The following is a 16,879-nucleotide window of genomic DNA, read 5'->3' on the forward strand; positions in this document are numbered from 1 at the left end:
ACAAAAATGGCAATAACATGTCTAATTCAATCAAGGTCGTAATAAAGTAAAGGTTTAATTCGGTTCGAAAGAGGAATTTGATGAAAAATCCGGAAAAAAAGGCAAAAGCAAAGTCTGCATAAATTTAGTGAACCTATGCTACATAGCAAATTAATCGCTTTTTTTTTTTTATTGAATCTACCAATTCGAATTTCGAAACTGATTGTCATTGTAACAAGTGCGTAATTTCATTAATAAGTGCCATATAATTGGAGTTTTAGTACTTAATTGAAGTTATCAACCAAGCATTGACCTAAAGCTATGTATTGCTAAACTTCTCATAATTTGATTGATCTTGTGGGTATTAACTTCCCATCACAAACAATAACCTCCCTTAACTCGAGGATGTTGTCACCAGTACTTATCAAATGATATTGTAATTTTATTCGAATGGTCATAAATGGTACTTCATAATGGTTATTAACTTTCTATCATTAATTATAACTTTGTGCTGTCATTTAGGCTTCATTTGTTTTACGAAAAATAAATAATTTGAAAAATATTTAAAAATATCATTTGTATCGCTTGAAAAAATTAGTCAATTATTGATGGTCCCTACATACTTAAACGGTGCAAATTGACCTTGATGAAACTTCCTCCTATGCATCGTCGATTTTAATTATCGATAGCAATTTATGTCTAGACATTCTCTCGGACGGGGAAATATTTTTCGTTCGTTCATTATTGTAAGTGACACAAGCAATTATTTTTAAGAAAATATTTTCCAAATCATTCATTTTCCACGAAACAAACACACCCATAGTAGTTATTCAAAGATATTGTATTTTACCAAGATAGATCATAACTTAGAGGTCCTTCCAATAATTGTAATTTGCTTTAAGTGGTCATAATCTCAACTGCATTTACAGTGAGTACTTTTCTTTTTTGTATTTAGGGTCGTTAGTTTTGTGGAAAATGTACATTTTTTGAAAAATATTTTTCGATAAAATGACTTTATTTTCCAGTATTTGGTTAAAACCTAAAAAAGATTTGGAAAGTATTTTTAATCGTTTGGTAAGAAAAATCTGATGGGGAAAATTATCAAAAATTCATATTTTTAATATTTTTTTATTTTATATTTTTATGTATTTTTCTTTTCTTTTCTTTGTTTATTTCTTTTTCTTTTTGCTTCTTCCTTGGCCGGTTGCTGGCCATGGCGACCAGCCACAGGCAAGCTTGAACCTCGCTGGCCCCGTGCGAGCTTGAGCCTCGCCGCCAAAGGCTGTAAGCTTGCCTGATCTTGCGATGCACAAGCTGCAGGCCTTGGGCAAGCTTGAGCCTCGCCGCCAGAGGCCGTAAGCTCACCCAATCTAGCGAGGCCCGAGCTCGCCGGCCTCGAACGAGCTCAGGCCTCACTACTGAAGGCCGCTCGGCCGACGAAGATCTGGTCCTTAACGTTGGGACCCGAGAACAAACGTCGGGGTTTTTTGTTTTCAAGCGTAGAGTTTCGGGTCCAAATGTCGATATATAATCATATTTCGGAAAATGTTTTCTGGTTCTTTCAAAGGGAAATCATTTTCATGAATTTAAGCTTCGGTAGGAAAATATTTTCCTGAAAAATGTTTCCTTTGAAACAAACGCAAGTTTAGTCATAAAGTTTGCCATATGATAATGCAATTGCTTAGTAACTGACCAATAGCATTAGCAACTTACCTGAAAATTGTGATAAGTTATAGAATCAATAATTAGTAATTGACCCCAACAATATATAAATTATCTATTAGTCCATGTATATGACTATTAGTAATATAGAATTAGAAATAGTAAATTACCTCGACTTTTTATAAATATAAATGTCCTTACGGTCATAACTTTCAAAAATAGTAAGCAGCCTAAATTTATGGCAAATTCTTTTTCCATATTTGTAGTAAATTAACCTAAATGATTGTAGCATCTCTTTCAAATTTGTAAAGCAATGGATACTATCCGTAAAATAATCATCCTTGGTTATTGTAAATTCTCCCTAAGCAATCGAAAATTGATAATCCTATTATCAGTTATTTTCGTTTAATAGGTTTGCGATTACACTTCTAGAATTGATCCAACGGGCAAGATCGTTTGGCCCATATTGTAAACAGAATTGGTCTCCTAAAACACCCTATTAGTCCATAGATTTCCCCAAAAGATGAGATTGCTTTCTATAAAGTGGAAATCACTGTTTTTTTTTTTTGGGGTTGCAGGGTGGGGGTTTCCGTCAAGGGCCGGTGGCCCTCGCTTGCGACTCCCACTGTCCCGTAGGGATGTAAACGGTTTGGTTTAGTTTGGTTTTTCAAGAAAACCGAACTGAATTGAACCGTTAGAGGTGCACCCTTGAACCAAACCGAATCCCGCTCAAATCAAATAAAACCAGTTTGGCTTGGTTCAGTTCGTATCTCGGTTCGGTTTTTCGGTTTGGTTCTGAAACCTCTACAGTTCCAGATCCTAGGGTCCTAAGAAAGTAAGAATTGACCCAATAGCAAGCCAACCTCATTAATTTCATAATGAAAATACATAATATCTGTAATTCAAATAAATAAGGAATAATGACACAAACAGTTCCTGAACTTTGACTTAATGTGCAACGTAATCCCTGAACTTTTAATTTGTTCAATGTAGTTCCTCAACTTTGGCCCAATGTGCAATGTCGTTCATGTACTTTTAATTTGTTCAATATGGTCCCTGGACTTTTGATACATATTCAATATAGTCCCTGAACTATATGAAAATGCTTAATGTAGTTCCTGAACTTAAATTAATGGAATGACTATATTGAACATTTTCATATAGTTCCGGAACTAAATTGAACATGTACCAAAAGTTCAGGGATGACATTGAACAAATTAAAAGTTCAGGGACCACGTTGCATGTTCGGTTAAAGTTTATGGACCATATTGAACAAATTAAAAGTTCAGGAATCACATTGAACATTGGACCAAAGTTTAAGGGTTATTTGTGTTATTTTCCCAATAAATAATACATCTTCCGAGACGAAACTATCGTTTTGAAAAGCTTTTACATAAGGAGAGCACGGTACTATTTAGTTAGATTTAAAAGTCAAATGCCAAACCAAACTAAATTAATACACTTCAACGAAAAGTGAAACCACATCAAATCAAATAATAGATTGGAAAGGAAATCGCACCCAACGAATTTTCGCAGTTCAGATTCGACTCTAAGCCGTCTTCTTTTTTTTATTTTTCATTTTTTTCAAAAATTAATGATTCACGAACTCATATTCGCTCAGATATTTTAGAAAGAATACTGGTTTCATGAAGAAGTCAAATTCATTACAACTCATGTATTCACACTAAAGGCAAATCTAATCAAAACTTCAAGCAGTACAAACTCAAAAAATGTAAGCTACTTCATATCTAGACTAAAAAGAAGTATCGCAAAAGATTGCGAAGGCACTTCATGAATTCGTGCTTAAGTTGATCTCGTCCTTCTTCAAACATGAAAAAGGTTCGAATCAACTTGTGAACTATTCTTTTAAAAAAGTATTCTCAAAGCGAACCATACCATGAAATCCAGTTTGGTTTGATTCGGTTCAACCACGACTGTTCGAACCTCCTTTGCACTAATCAGGGGATGACAAAGTACAAACAGAACTGAAGTAAAGAGAAATGCAGGGCAATCCCTGGACATCATATTATTCATGGCCCTATAATAATGGAGAAGTAGTTCAAAGAATTTTCTGCACATTTCAAATGCTTTCTTCGTGATTTGTACAAAATGAATGACCCAAAAACAGCCTAAGAAAAGTTCCCAACAAATTGGAACCTCTAAAAAACAATCTCCATGATCTACTTCTAGAATTCGCTGTAATCAACAAGTAAAACAAAAGGGGAGGTAACTAACAAAACTTAAAAGAACTTGTGAAAGTGTGGGAGAGCTGATAGAGAAACCTAACAAAGACTTGGCCCAAAATACTCGAACCAGCACCATAAGCATGTCGCCATCACACTTCTCATCTTACACCTGATTTCAGATCCATGGACTTCCGAATCAGGCAAGACCTCCCATGGAGGACAGATCACAAGGCTGTCGTCTTTAATAATAAGAAAATCCAATGAATGGCTATGTTACAGAATCAAAAAATTCTCGAGCCTGTGTTGAGTCATGTCCAAACAGTGGGAGCGACAAGAAGGAAACCAGACTTCAAAGGTGCCATATGGCCAACCACTGCTTGTAATTCACATGGGTCCTGATGAAAAGCTCGAACTCTAGTGCTATTTATGCGCACCCCAATACCACTTACATGTTTTCCACTTGCATCTCTTTAGCTTCTAGATCTTCCAGCTAATAGACTATGATTCCAAGATGTGACAGTTCCTCATAAAATCGTTGGAGTAGTTAACATATTTGGTCCAAAAAGGGCGTAGATGCTCAAAGCCAATGTGCAGCCAAGGTTTTGACTGACCATTATAGTGGATTACTGCAGCCTTTTTCACGCTCTCAATGTCTGTCTTAATTTGATAACCTAAGCCAAGCAAGTGCCATGAAGGGTCAATTGGGTGAACATGGCCTCTGAATGCAATCAAAGCAGGAGGCAATGTTCCCAGTTTCCACATCGTCAAGTTTGACTTCAGATTCTGCACATAAAGCTCAATGGGTAATCAATCATTATATCCATGCAATGTAATTATTCAAAAATATAATCCTCATAAGACTCCACTGCCACTCACTACTTTAGTATGGAGTTAAAGACCTCTCCTTCTTAAGTACCAATATGATTGAAGGTATGTTACGTACATGAGACCCAACATGTAACTAGGCAGGTCATATCTATAGGTCCTAGCAGGAACTTTAGTATTCTACCACACTTGTAATCTTACTGGCCATAGATCTCCCGCTAAGGCAAAGAGAGCATAAACGAAGCACATTTCAAGTGAAACCAAAGATATTTTATATGGAGGCTTTATCTAACAGTCATTTATCTCTATCTTTCCTGGCCGAAAGAAAAAGATATGTACAACAAAGTGAGGTCATTAGCGATGAAAGCCACATGATATGATAAAAGTGCAACAGGACAGACATTGTGATCAGTAGTACCTCTTTCAACCAGGCATGGTAAGCTTCCCTTATACCAGTTTGCCTCCATGCACGAAGATCAAAGATGTTCATCCCATAGGCCCATGCACATTCCTCTGGATCTAAATTTTCTGCTATGAGGGGATGGGAGAAATTGAAGTAATTCTTGAACCGCTTGGACATAACCCAGTCGTCTTCACCTTTACAAGTTTCTACAGCTCCGTTAACTTTTCCCCCAAGGTCAATCTCCCAAAGTGGAGATAAGTCGCGCTGAATTACAACATCATCATCCAAGAACACCACCTTGTCAAGGTTAGGAAAGAGCTGTTCCAACACAAATAGTCAGATGTATATCCATAGAGAAGTATCAATCACAAAAGAGGATAAACATCCAATAACCAATAATGCACAAGGAAGGTCCACATATAACTCAAGAATCAGCTAAAGTATTAGATTTTATGATCTGGTAAATTTCTCAATCACAGTAAGCAAAAACGCAGATAACAAAATTATCATCTGCAAAGTCCTATTACAACATTAGAGCTTAGAAATCCTACTTCGAGTAACCCTCTGAATCGTTTCCCGAGTCTCTTCCATCTTGCAATGAATACATCACTGTATCAACTAATGGCCATTGCTTAATGTTTCAAGATCAATTGAGTTCTGTCTCTACTCCACAAAGAATCAAACTTATAGATGTTCTGATAGAAAATCCCAACTGAAAATTATCTCAGAGCATTTAGTTTTCTGAAAATATGTTTAGCCAAAACATTAATGATATCTCAAATGCAGATCAGCATAAAATCGGGCATCATTCACCTATCAAGCACCAGGATTCCACTATTTAGTTCGAACCAAGCAATAGAAAATCTAAGATCGAGGTACTTTTAATCCTACGCCAATTAATTACCTCAGGAAGATATATTCGGAGATGATTGAGCAAAGAGATATACTTTGGACTTCTAGCCTGTAATTTTGAAGCAAATGTCCTTGGAGTTGTGCTGGTCAGGTTGGCCCCAGCAATGTGATTTCCATGGTAATAATTTCTGATGCTACTGTGGCTCTCCACAGCTTCTAGTACAGGAACATTCTCTCTTGTTAACCAGTCAAACTGATGTATGCCTTTCACTTCCACAATAGCAGGGGATACAGGATTAAGTGCAAACCAAGAGTGCATCCCCGCATAAGTTTTCTTGTCAGTGATGACATGGAAGACTACTTTTTCAGGTTTCAGAGATGACTGGATGGTGGAAGCCACAACAACTGAAGCAGCTAAAATGTTATCAGTCGATAAAACAAAGTGGTGGCAAGAGTTGTCAGTGAGTAAAGGAAGCAACTCCGGAGAAGGCAATTGTTTGCGTGCATGAGCATTAGAAGAATATTCATCAGTTAGACGCAAAGAGAGACAATAAATGCCTTTGGGAACAGAACTAGCTGCAAAGTGTTTGTTCATCAGTTCTGCAAACTTGGATTCCTTTATCTCTTTTTCGAATTTCTCCATCTACAAGGAAAAGCAAAGAATAACTCAGTTAGAAAATGTCTAAACAATATAATATCTTCATAGTCGTCCTACTGTTAAATGCCAATGGATGAAATAAAAGGGACAGATCCTACAGATAACTCAAAAGGCCTATATCAAAACAATATTCTGCATTAACCAAAAACAAGAACACCATAATTTGCATTATTATAGGCACCATCTCATGTATTTGAGACCCAGAATAAATCCTATGTAACACAAACTCTTTTGGCAATTTGGAAGGAACTTAGTTATAAGGAAACCATAAACGAAAATGGAATACTACAGTTAAAAGGTGCACGGGCATCGAAATATCGAACTATAGATCCAACTATCAACAATGTCTGCTCAAGTGTGAACACTAAAGAGACGCCATAAGAAGTTGATTTCAGGGCAACTGAGATAGCAGGCAATGAGAAATAAGTCTATTTACTATTTCTTAAGCAGAATTGTGATCACCAACAACCTAATTACTACAAAAGTCCACAGGTAATAAGGACAGGCATGTAAGCCTTAAACCAGGATTAACTACTTTAAAATCAGGTATCTAAAACCAAGATATTAAGAATCGTGAAATGATTTATGAAAACTTAAAATACTAAAAGGGGCTAATCTTATGCTTAGTCACCCTGAGAATATATGCCTTGATAAAAAACCAAAAGTGGAGATTCAAGAAGCTATCCATCCATTTGTAGCATGCCACATACCATTGCTCTCAACTTGAGTGCGAAGGTCCTTGCGTCATACTGATTGTTTTGGATCTCTAATACAAGTTGATCAAATGAATCTGGGAGCTTTAAATTATCTGGGATGTCTGCACTCTTTACTTCGCTTAGAATCTTCTGAAAGTCTCTAACCAGTCTCTGTTGTACCAACACCAAGCAAATTGTAAATGCTTCATCCATTCTCACAAACTTCTAAGAGAAAATGCAATATGAAAAGATATGCACAGTATAAGAGAGAAGAAGTTACCCCCGAATGATCAACCCTGCGAAGAATTGTAGGTCCAAACCGCCGGCCTAAACAACCTGAAACTTGAGAAAAAGCAAGTCAAATAAAAAGAAAGATACTTGAAATGCAATCAACATGACATCCGAAAGAAGGCCACATAAAAAACAGAAAAATTTATGGGGAACTCATAATGCACCATTCTAATTCAGACTTTCTCCAAATCCACACTCAATAGGTTTTTCTTTCCCTTTTTTGATAGGATGCACTTAGGAGATCAATAGTCTAGAAAGTTGTCCAAGACAAACATTAAATACTATATCAACCAAAACTTGAAGGAACCAGAGGCCCCCAGACATCTAGACAACTGCAAAAGAAAAATGGCAAATTCATAGGTATAATGTAAGTCAAAAGAGTTGGAAGTTACACGAGGCAATTATTTTGGTTTAACTGTACAGAACTAAGTTCTGGCTTGAAACAGGATTCACTAATGAAAGGCTGGTTGATAGCAACTTGTCCATGTGCAACAATGAACAGTAGAAAACACATTTCAAGCACAATGAAGTTGATGCCCCAATAACATGACCTTTGATTTTGCATGTAGACCGTATTAGTTTATACCAAAACACAATTGAAGTACGCAACTGAACTCAACATGTTGCACAGGCTACTTCTTTTACTTTTCCAATGAGAGTTCCATGTAAATTTCCTACTCCACACCTATAACGTGGCAGTTGAAAAATCTTTCTTTTGAAACACTATGCCGTGATTTAGATGCAGTCTGACTCGTCCATTTTGTTCTTCATCACTTGTTTTTCTTTTTTCTTTTTTTGAGGGGGGGTGGGGGGGGGGGTGTTTGGTTTCATTCCACATCATAGGCAGAGGTAAACATGTTCTTGATTAAATTTCCTCCACACTAGTGATTCAATGGTTATTCAACTTCAATGGACCAAGTAGTCAGTAGGACATTTTAAAAATTAAAAGAAAGCCAATGTCAAGGTACCACAGGTCTACAACTGAAGCAATCATCATAAAATGATCCTCTAAGATAAGTTAATTAACCCTATTGGATCTTCCAACTGATAATCAACTTTGAGAAAATTTGCCAAGACACAGAGGCTGAGGCCAGAATAAATCTTATGCTCCAGAGAGTTGCTCTTCTCAATTGAACCAATGTATTAACCCTTGTACCGTACATTACAACTCTCAAGTGTTTGAGAGGTCATGAGAGTAGGGTGATGATTGAAGGATGTAGTTGTTGTCTTACAACTCAACAAAGAATAAACCTTCCGCCCCCTTTTTTCCTTATATAGCTAATCTCTTTTAGTAAAATTCAAGGAAAGTAGATAGTTCATGCACTATACACAACTTCATACATGTATCTAAACAGTTCAATGAACTGAACTAATCTCAGAATTAACCTAACGAATTTACTAAATTCTAGAGAATTCAAGGTAATCTTTCTTTCAAGAAACTAAGTTGCAGTACTACCTAAATGCAATTTTAAGTTCAATGGAAATACTGTCCCAAGGTAAGGTGTGTTCACGGAATTAATAATTTAATCTCTAATCGACAACATACAGATGAGTTCCACGAATAAGGGACAGATACAGAGTTATACATGAGCTACCATAAGCCCTCTCAAAAGACAAGTGATACCGAACAAAATCTGAAGTTAGCATCATCTTGCACGTGCAATTCCAGGTGCATATCATTTGGGACAGAACAAAACTACACATGCATTTAGCTGAATTGACATTCCTCTGCACAAGCACATCTTAAGACATCGAAAAAAAAACAGAGGAAAACTTGATGGATATACAGGACATCAAGAATGAAACAATCTTATCAATAACACGGTCCGCATAGCATCTCGTATTGCAAATTCACGCGCAACAATATTCAAATCCACCCCCACAAAATCAAACAGGTGAAGTTGCCAATCTAAATGTCAAACAAACAACACGCTGCGCCAAATGCCCAATTCGCAAACTAATCCAATCCTAACCGATTCGGATCGACAAAGGCTCGCAATGTCCAGGTCCATCACACATTGCCACACGAAACCAACACCAACGCGGCAAACCAAATATATCCGCCGCGCGATCAACAACAGGACGACATAAGGAACCGAGGAAATTTACCGAAAGAGGAGCACTTGTTGACGCCTTCGAGGGTGACGACGGCGGTGAGTATGAACACGAACGGCAATAAGAAAGCGAGGATGAGAATGGTGTGGAAGAGGGTCCGGTAGGAGATGTGGCGAGCTGCGACCTTGATCTTCATCAAGTCAACAAACCCATTGCTACTCGATATCGTAATGCTTCTCATGCTAGGCGAGAAGTGAAGCTGCATGGTCCTGGGCGCAGCCCCACCTCCCCGGCGGCGGCGACGGGAGCGCCGCCTCCCCCGAGGCCGGGGCGGCGGCGGCGGCTAGAGACCGGCGAGGAGGCTGACGGCCCCGCGGGGCCCACCATCAGGCGCGGCGCCGATCCTCGATCCCGCGGTCGGATCTCCCGATGAAGCGCGAGCGCGGCTGTGCCGGGGCGACGACGATGACTCCGCTACCTCCTCGGGGCGTCGGACAAGACCGCATCGGAGATCGAGCGCATGCGTTTGACGTCGATTCGATCCGACGAATGGGATTCGAACGATCGGAGGAATCAAATTGAGAAGCTATTTCCCCGTTGCAGATTTCGGGCACTTCTCGCCCACGGAAGAGAGAGAAGGGAGGGAGGAAGGAGGGAGGGAGGAGGAGGAGGAGAGAGAAAATGCGCTTCGCCTGACGGTGGTTTTGTGTAGCTTTATTTTCTCTCGGATTTATTTTATTTATTTATTTTTTCACCCAAGTTGGAAAAGTCAATAATAATTTGATTTTTCGGGAATAAAAGAAAAGGGGTATTATTTTTCGGGGAGGAGGAAATTCGAAAAGATTTTGAAGAGTCAAAACCGTGTTGCGTTTTGGAGGGGGGAGGGGAGGGAGAGGGAGAGGGAGAGGTTTGACTTTGACCCGGGAGCTAAAATCTGAGGGGGTCTCTCTCTCTCTCTCTCTCTCTCTCTCTCTCCTCCGCCCTCTTCCCGTTAATGGGCGAGCACGAAATGCTCGCACGTGCCCGAGTGTTTTTGCTTCTTTTCCTCAGCTCTTTTCTAAACTTGGCGATTCTATCCTTCGGTCAAAGTGGCCCCCGGAAAATAAAAATAAAAACACCTTTTTGGAAAAAGATTGAAGGGAAAAAATCACGGAGAATCTCGAATTACATCAATCGTGATATATTTACCCCGAATTATATCGTGACACATATACTATAAGCTTTTTCCTGTGATATAAAAAACTCCAAACTTATACCTATTTGACACATTTACCATCTATCGAGATTCCGCTAAATAATTTTTCAGCCAAAACAACAACTTTTTTTAACTTAGCTTAAGCCGCGTGGGCACCATGTTAGCACCGTTTGCTTTTTAATGTTCATGTGGGCAGATTTTTAACGGTCCTCATTAACTGTATCATACGAATACAAATTTGGGATCTTTGATATTGCAAAAAAAAATTTATGGTAAATATATCACAGTAAATATGATTTAAGGTTTTATGTGGCTTTTCACCAAGATTAAATTGGTGTTTCTCTCCATAATGTGTATCTTTGAGTGGGTCCGTGAAATCCCCATGAGTCTTATTAGATCTCCAACTTTTATGAGTCCAAGCCCAGGGAAGAAATTGTCCCACACATATGGACATAGCTATAGATATATGTCGGGATATCATGCAAAGCTTAGGGCTTGGCTCAGCTCGCCTGAAATGGTGCAAACTCAAACTTTGCCCCGACCATTCCCCGGCCACCTAACCTTTTTAATATGATACGACAAATACATGCGACATGCATATTGATGGCAAATTGAAATATTTATGTCACGGATCAATCGTTTATCTCGTGGGTTGTTTCTAATGTGATTGTTTATTATGTAGTCATATGTTAAAAGAATCCCAAATTTGAGGCCGTGAATGAGATCCAATTCAAAGGCGGACCACCTGACTCTTTGGATGTGACATGGTAAAAGAAAGTACCAATTGCACTAAATTTCCAAACAAAATAAGGAAATCAACTTTCCTTAGCATGTGTTGGTGTCGTGGCTTGAAATTGGAGAGTCCGACATGGGAGACGAATGTGTGCCAAGTGGCAAAACAAGAAAAGCTAAAAATTTATTGGTCAACAAATCATTTAGTTGAAAATTTATGTATTTTCTTTAATAAGTAAAAATTGACATGAGACGGCATTAAACTAAGAGTTTATTGATTGAATGTGCGCCAAGTGGTAAAACGGGAAAAGTACTCAAAAAAAGTTGTATTTATGTCAATTCAATCATAAACATTTCAAATAAACCGATTTAGTCCTGAATATTTTCACATTGGTACCAACTGAGGTCGGAAATCGCAGACGAGGATGCCAAGCGTCCTACATGGCACAACCAATGCTGACGTAGACATTTTTAATAATTTTTTGAATTTTTCTTTTTTTTCCTTTGTTCCTTCCTTTTTTATCATTCTCTTTCCTTTGGTCTATGGCTGGTACTCAACCATGGCCAACAAGGATGTGGCAGCCCTCGCCAGCCACAAGTAAGGAGTGCCCTCGCAGCCTAGGTAAGGGTGGCCCTTGCTAGATTCAACGAGGGTGACCCTTGCTCAGGCCGCGAGGGTCGAGCCCAAGCCAGTACAACGAGGGCGATCCTCGCCTATGGCGGGTCATTGGCCATGGCAAGAACCGGCCATAGCCAAAGGAAAGAGAAGGAAAAAAAAAGATAAAGGGAAAAAGGAAAAAAAATTAAAAAATTATTCAAAATTCAAAAAATATTAAAATATTATTAAAAATGTCCACGTCAGCGCTGGCCGTGTCAACGTGGGACGGCCAGCGTCCACGTCAACGATTTTGGCATAAATTGATTGAATTGATTGAATTGTTATTAATGTGAAAAGGTTTAGGATTAAAATTAGTCTAATTGAAAATTTTAGAACTAAATTTGTATAAATGCAATATGTTTATGACTTTTTTGGCACTTTTCCTATGGCAAAACTGTACCACGTCATTTTCGGTGACAAACACAGTGGCAAAGCGAAGTGCTATGGGAATGGCATTGGAATGAACCTTCTCTAAGCTAACTTATGAATTTCTAACAAAAATAAAAATAATACTTTAGTTTTTTGCAATAGTATAAAATAACTTTTAAGGTGATTTTACATATACTCTAAAAAGGAAGGGAACCTCCTGTTTTGCGAGGATCTCTCTTTTTTTCTTCAAAATCTCCTGGATAACTTATTCACCATCGTTAAATTCGACAAAAAAATAAAAAAATAAAATGATCATTTTAACATAAAAATCCATTGTCTTCATTACTTCTTCTCACAATAAAATTCTCCCATGACAAGAAAAATTTTGGATAGGTAAGTTCCAGGCTTTGATCCTATCAACCTCATAGAATACTTAAAACGATGCTCTAAATTCAAGTGAATGGCTCAAATTTGAAATTGTTTGCACTTGGCAATACAGAGATTTAAACTTGTGTCGTGTGCTTAATTTACATACATATGTCAGTCAGATCCTTAACCATGAAATAAAATATGCTTTGATTTGCATTGGTAAAAATTGCAACACATATTTATGTGTCATGCATGTAGGACGAATGGACTCTAATACGATCTTTTAAAGATTTAGCACACTTAAAATAAATCAAAAACCTTTTTCGTTATATTTTGTTTTACGTGCCTTCTATTTTTTTCTCTTCTTGCTGCTGTCATTATTTTAAATATGAAATATGCAATATATCAATAATTGCACATATGATTTTTTCTCTCGTTTTTAAAACTTTTAATTTTTTTTTTCTGGTTATCAAATTTCAAAGGGGGGTTATGTGCTCCCATTGCCACTTTTAAGGATTTTCATCCGTGAGCAATCAACACCGTTTATTTTGGAGGAAGTAAGGATCACCATCGGATCAAGTAAGTGGAAAGCAAATGGGAACTTGTCCACATGGTTCTAAACATGTTTCTTAAAAATTTACTAACTTTAGGGTTAATAACACGAAAAACCCAAAACTGATACATCCATAATAATTTTACTCAAAACTAATTTTTTGACCATGAAAAAATCCCAAACCGGTATACTTATGACAGATTTACCCAAAACTAATATTTTGACCACTAAAAACCCCAAACTGGTATATTTGTGACAAATTTACCCTCCATTAGTTTCTTTAAATTGAATTAATACCGCAAAAAATCATAAATTGATACACTTGTGACGAATACATCAGTTAGCTGTCGCGTGTCATTTAACAAAGTAATTCGACAATAAAGTTTAACGGAAACAAACTGAGGGTAAAGTATTGAGAAATTACAAAACACTTAAGAAGCTTATTCATTATTCAAAAGTGATTCTAAAATGAAAAGGCTACTATCAAATTACCAAAATTACTAATTACTGAAAAGAGAAAACTTGCAATGTGAAAAGTTTATGGAATGTGATCTTCCAATTTTCTTAGATTGTTCATAAATTAGGTTTTGTTTGTTTCGTGGAAAATGAATGATTTGGAAAATATTTTCCAAAAAATGATCGCTTGTATCGTTTACAAATGTGAGAAAACGAAAAAAATTTTCATTGTCCACCAAAATTTTAGACATAAATTATTATCGATAATGAAACAATTTTCATTGGCTAATTATTTCAAGCGATCGGTTTTAGTAAATTGTTTTCCAGATCATTCATTTTCTGTGAAACAAACGGAGTCTTACTTTGAGTAAGTTTGCATCCAAAGTTAAATCACTTTGGAAATTCACTGGTAACTACAATAAATTACGTTTACATTGAAAAAGTTAGTAACAACTTATCGAAGTTACTAACACTAGAAAAACTTGCATTTTTGAGAATTTACAGATAGATGTGCAAGCCTATGAAATGTAACATATCCCGATTTCTTTAGAAATGTTGAAAAGATACTTCGAGTAAGTTTTTTTTTAAACAAATCGATGACTTCTCATTCAAAGTTACTAACAACTAATATTACGAAAGTTACATCTTGTAGCGACAAATTACAACAAAATTTAATAACATATGAAGAATTAATTTTTACATGTACAATTACTAAACACTAGAAAAGAAGTTTGTTTAGTTTAAGTTTCCATTAAAAGTTAGTAACTTTAAAATAATCAAAAGTTTCCCTTTGTTATTGGAAGTAACTTTTTCATATTTCTTAGTAAGTTTTACCATCAGAAAAGTAAATCTTATTCTATAACTATAAGTTATTTGTAATTTTTCCCATGTTTTGAGTAATTTTGTCAAATTCCAAAATCAACTTTACATCAATCACGAGTTAGTAGGTACTTTCCATTCGATGGAAAGTAAGCTTTTTAACATTTGGTGATTATTAATTTTCTAAAAAAATAAGTAACTTTTTGAAGTCAATTGAACTATGAGATATTAAAAAAAATGACAAAAAAAAGGTTAATACCACGAAAATCCCAAACTGGTACACCTATAACAAATTTACCATAAACTAATTTTTTGACAACGAAAAACCCAAAACTGGTACACATGTGATAATTTTACCCCGAACTAATTTTTTGACCACGAAAAACTCCAAACTGGTATACCTATGATAATTTTACTTCGAACTTTGACCACAAAAAATCCCAAACTGGTATACATGTGACAAATTTATCCTCTGTTAGTTTTCATTAAATTTTATTATCAAATTGCTGAGTTTGATGGCACATGATAGTTAATGGGTATACTAGTTTGGGGTTTTACCCCTCTGTTTGTCACAAGTTTACGAATTTGTGATTTTTCGTGATATTTATCCAATTTAAAGGAGAGTAAAAAGTGCACCAGTTTGAGATTTTTTGTGGTCAAAAAATTAGTTCGGGGTAAATTTGTCACAGATGTATCAGTTTGGGGTTTTTGATGGTCAAAAAATTAGTTCGGAGTAAAATTGTTCCAGGTGTATCAGTTTAGGATTTTTCGTGGTCAAAAAATTAGTTTGGGGTAAATTTGTTACAAGTGTACAAGTTTTGGATTTTTTATGGTAAAAAAATTAGTTCGGATAAAATTATCACAGCTGTACCAATTTGAGATTTTTCGTGGTATTAACCCTAAAAAAAAACTTTTAAACGTCTTTTCGTAACTTTTTTGCGTAGAAAACGAACTTTCTACGTGTTACAGAAAAGAAAGCTTTCCACATTTTTTAGCAACTTTCCATAGTGCGGTTGTTATTTCTCCCATAACGGGCTATTAGTAATTTTTCACATTTGTTGTAACTTCCTAAAACCAAAAGTAACTTCAAAAGTATCATAAATTAATTTTTATACATTAGCTAATTAATTTTATATTTCAAAGGCAAGTTTCCTCTTCTTGCAATAAGAAATTTTTATGCATTAGTTCATAAATTTTACCTCCGAGGAACTACAAATTATGAGAAGTTAGTTAAGTAATCTTTCAACGCTATTACGCTCCGTTTGTTTTTCAAAAAATGAATCGGTTGAACAATATTTTCCTAAAATGATTATTTATATTGCGCACAAAAATGAACAAATGAAAAATATTTTCATCGTCCAATAAAATATTGAGACATAAATTATTGTCGACAATAAAAACATTTCCGTTAACTAATTATTTCAACCGATACAAAGGATTATTGTTTTGAAAATGTTTTCGAAATTATTCATTTCCGCCAAACAAACGGAGCCTAAATTCCCATTCATTTGGAATAAATCACGAAGGTAATATTTTCATATTAAAAGTACATATAGTAGTTAGTAGCTTTCAAAATTGATCAAAGGAGCAGTTTAAGTGAAACACAAGTACACGATAGATCTCGCATTCAGATCTGAGTGCTTCCCTCTTAAAGTAATCTTGACCACCATGAGCGTAGCTTTACTTATTGGACGTGAATAGGAGCACATACATGCATCTATAGAAATTAGTCAAATCTAGAGATTCAGATACTTCATATTGTGAAAAAAGTGAATGAGCAAGTTTACTACATTTTCTATTTTCTTTTTTGACAAAACACTTACTTTTACGTGGCAAGAGAAATTAAAATTAATTTTGAAGCTATCAATTGCTAGTCAATTCTCAAACTCGATCGAAACTCTTTATATAGAAAAATTACCTTTTTTTTAGAATTGAAGCATTTATTAATTTCTCCATAGTTCTGATAATTATCGATATTGATTTTATAAGTACCGAAATTGTACACAATTAGTCAAATTCGAAATACTAGTAATACACACATATGTAGTAATTTCTACATAAATAATTCGGCAAAAGTACACCACAAGTGCCATAACTTGTGTACGGCGATCACTTTGGTGCC

General features: G+C 36.1%; 1 protein-coding gene across 2 annotated transcripts; it reads right to left on the reverse strand.

The window, feature by feature from the left end:
- Positions 1 to 3,632: 3,632 nt before the first annotated feature.
- Positions 3,633 to 10,276, reverse strand: LOC115674050 (probable galacturonosyltransferase 14). 2 transcript variants are annotated; one of them, XM_030596371.2, is made up of 6 exons: positions 9,661 to 10,276; positions 7,541 to 7,596; positions 7,276 to 7,431; positions 5,960 to 6,550; positions 5,071 to 5,373; positions 3,633 to 4,610 (listed from the first exon to the last, which is right to left on the reverse strand). In XM_030596371.2, the coding sequence occupies exons 1-6, from the start codon at positions 9,869 to 9,871 to the stop codon at positions 4,326 to 4,328; spliced, it is 1,602 nt and encodes a 533-aa protein (XP_030452231.1). In that variant the 5' UTR covers positions 9,872 to 10,276; the 3' UTR covers positions 3,633 to 4,325. The 2 variants fall into 2 exon arrangements, with proteins under 2 accessions (XP_030452231.1, XP_056175984.1); XM_056320009.1 differs by having other exon boundaries at positions 7,541 to 7,602.
- Positions 10,277 to 16,879: the final 6,603 nt, after the last annotated feature.

The sequence above is a fragment of the Syzygium oleosum genome, unplaced genomic scaffold, assembly GCF_021117445.2.
Source record: "Syzygium oleosum isolate NSW1041296 unplaced genomic scaffold, Sole_v2.1 Sole_v2.19, whole genome shotgun sequence".
NCBI classification, from domain to species: Eukaryota; Viridiplantae; Streptophyta; class Magnoliopsida; order Myrtales; family Myrtaceae; genus Syzygium; species Syzygium oleosum.

What these genes read in the sequence shown, in the direction of transcription:
- LOC115674050 (XM_056320009.1), bottom strand. Translation starts at nt 9,871, where the DNA reads ATGCAGCTTCACTTCTCGCCTAGCATGAGAAGCATTACGATATCGAGT. An exon ending in CAACAAGTGCTCCTCTTTCG is followed by an intron (nt 7,603 to 9,660) that starts GTAAATTTCCTC and finishes CTTTTTCTCAAG; the next exon opens with TTTCAGGTTGTTTAGGCCGG. An exon ending in ACCATGCCTGGTTGAAAGAG is followed by an intron (nt 4,611 to 5,070) that starts GTACTACTGATC and finishes CTTTATGTGCAG; the next exon opens with AATCTGAAGTCAAACTTGAC.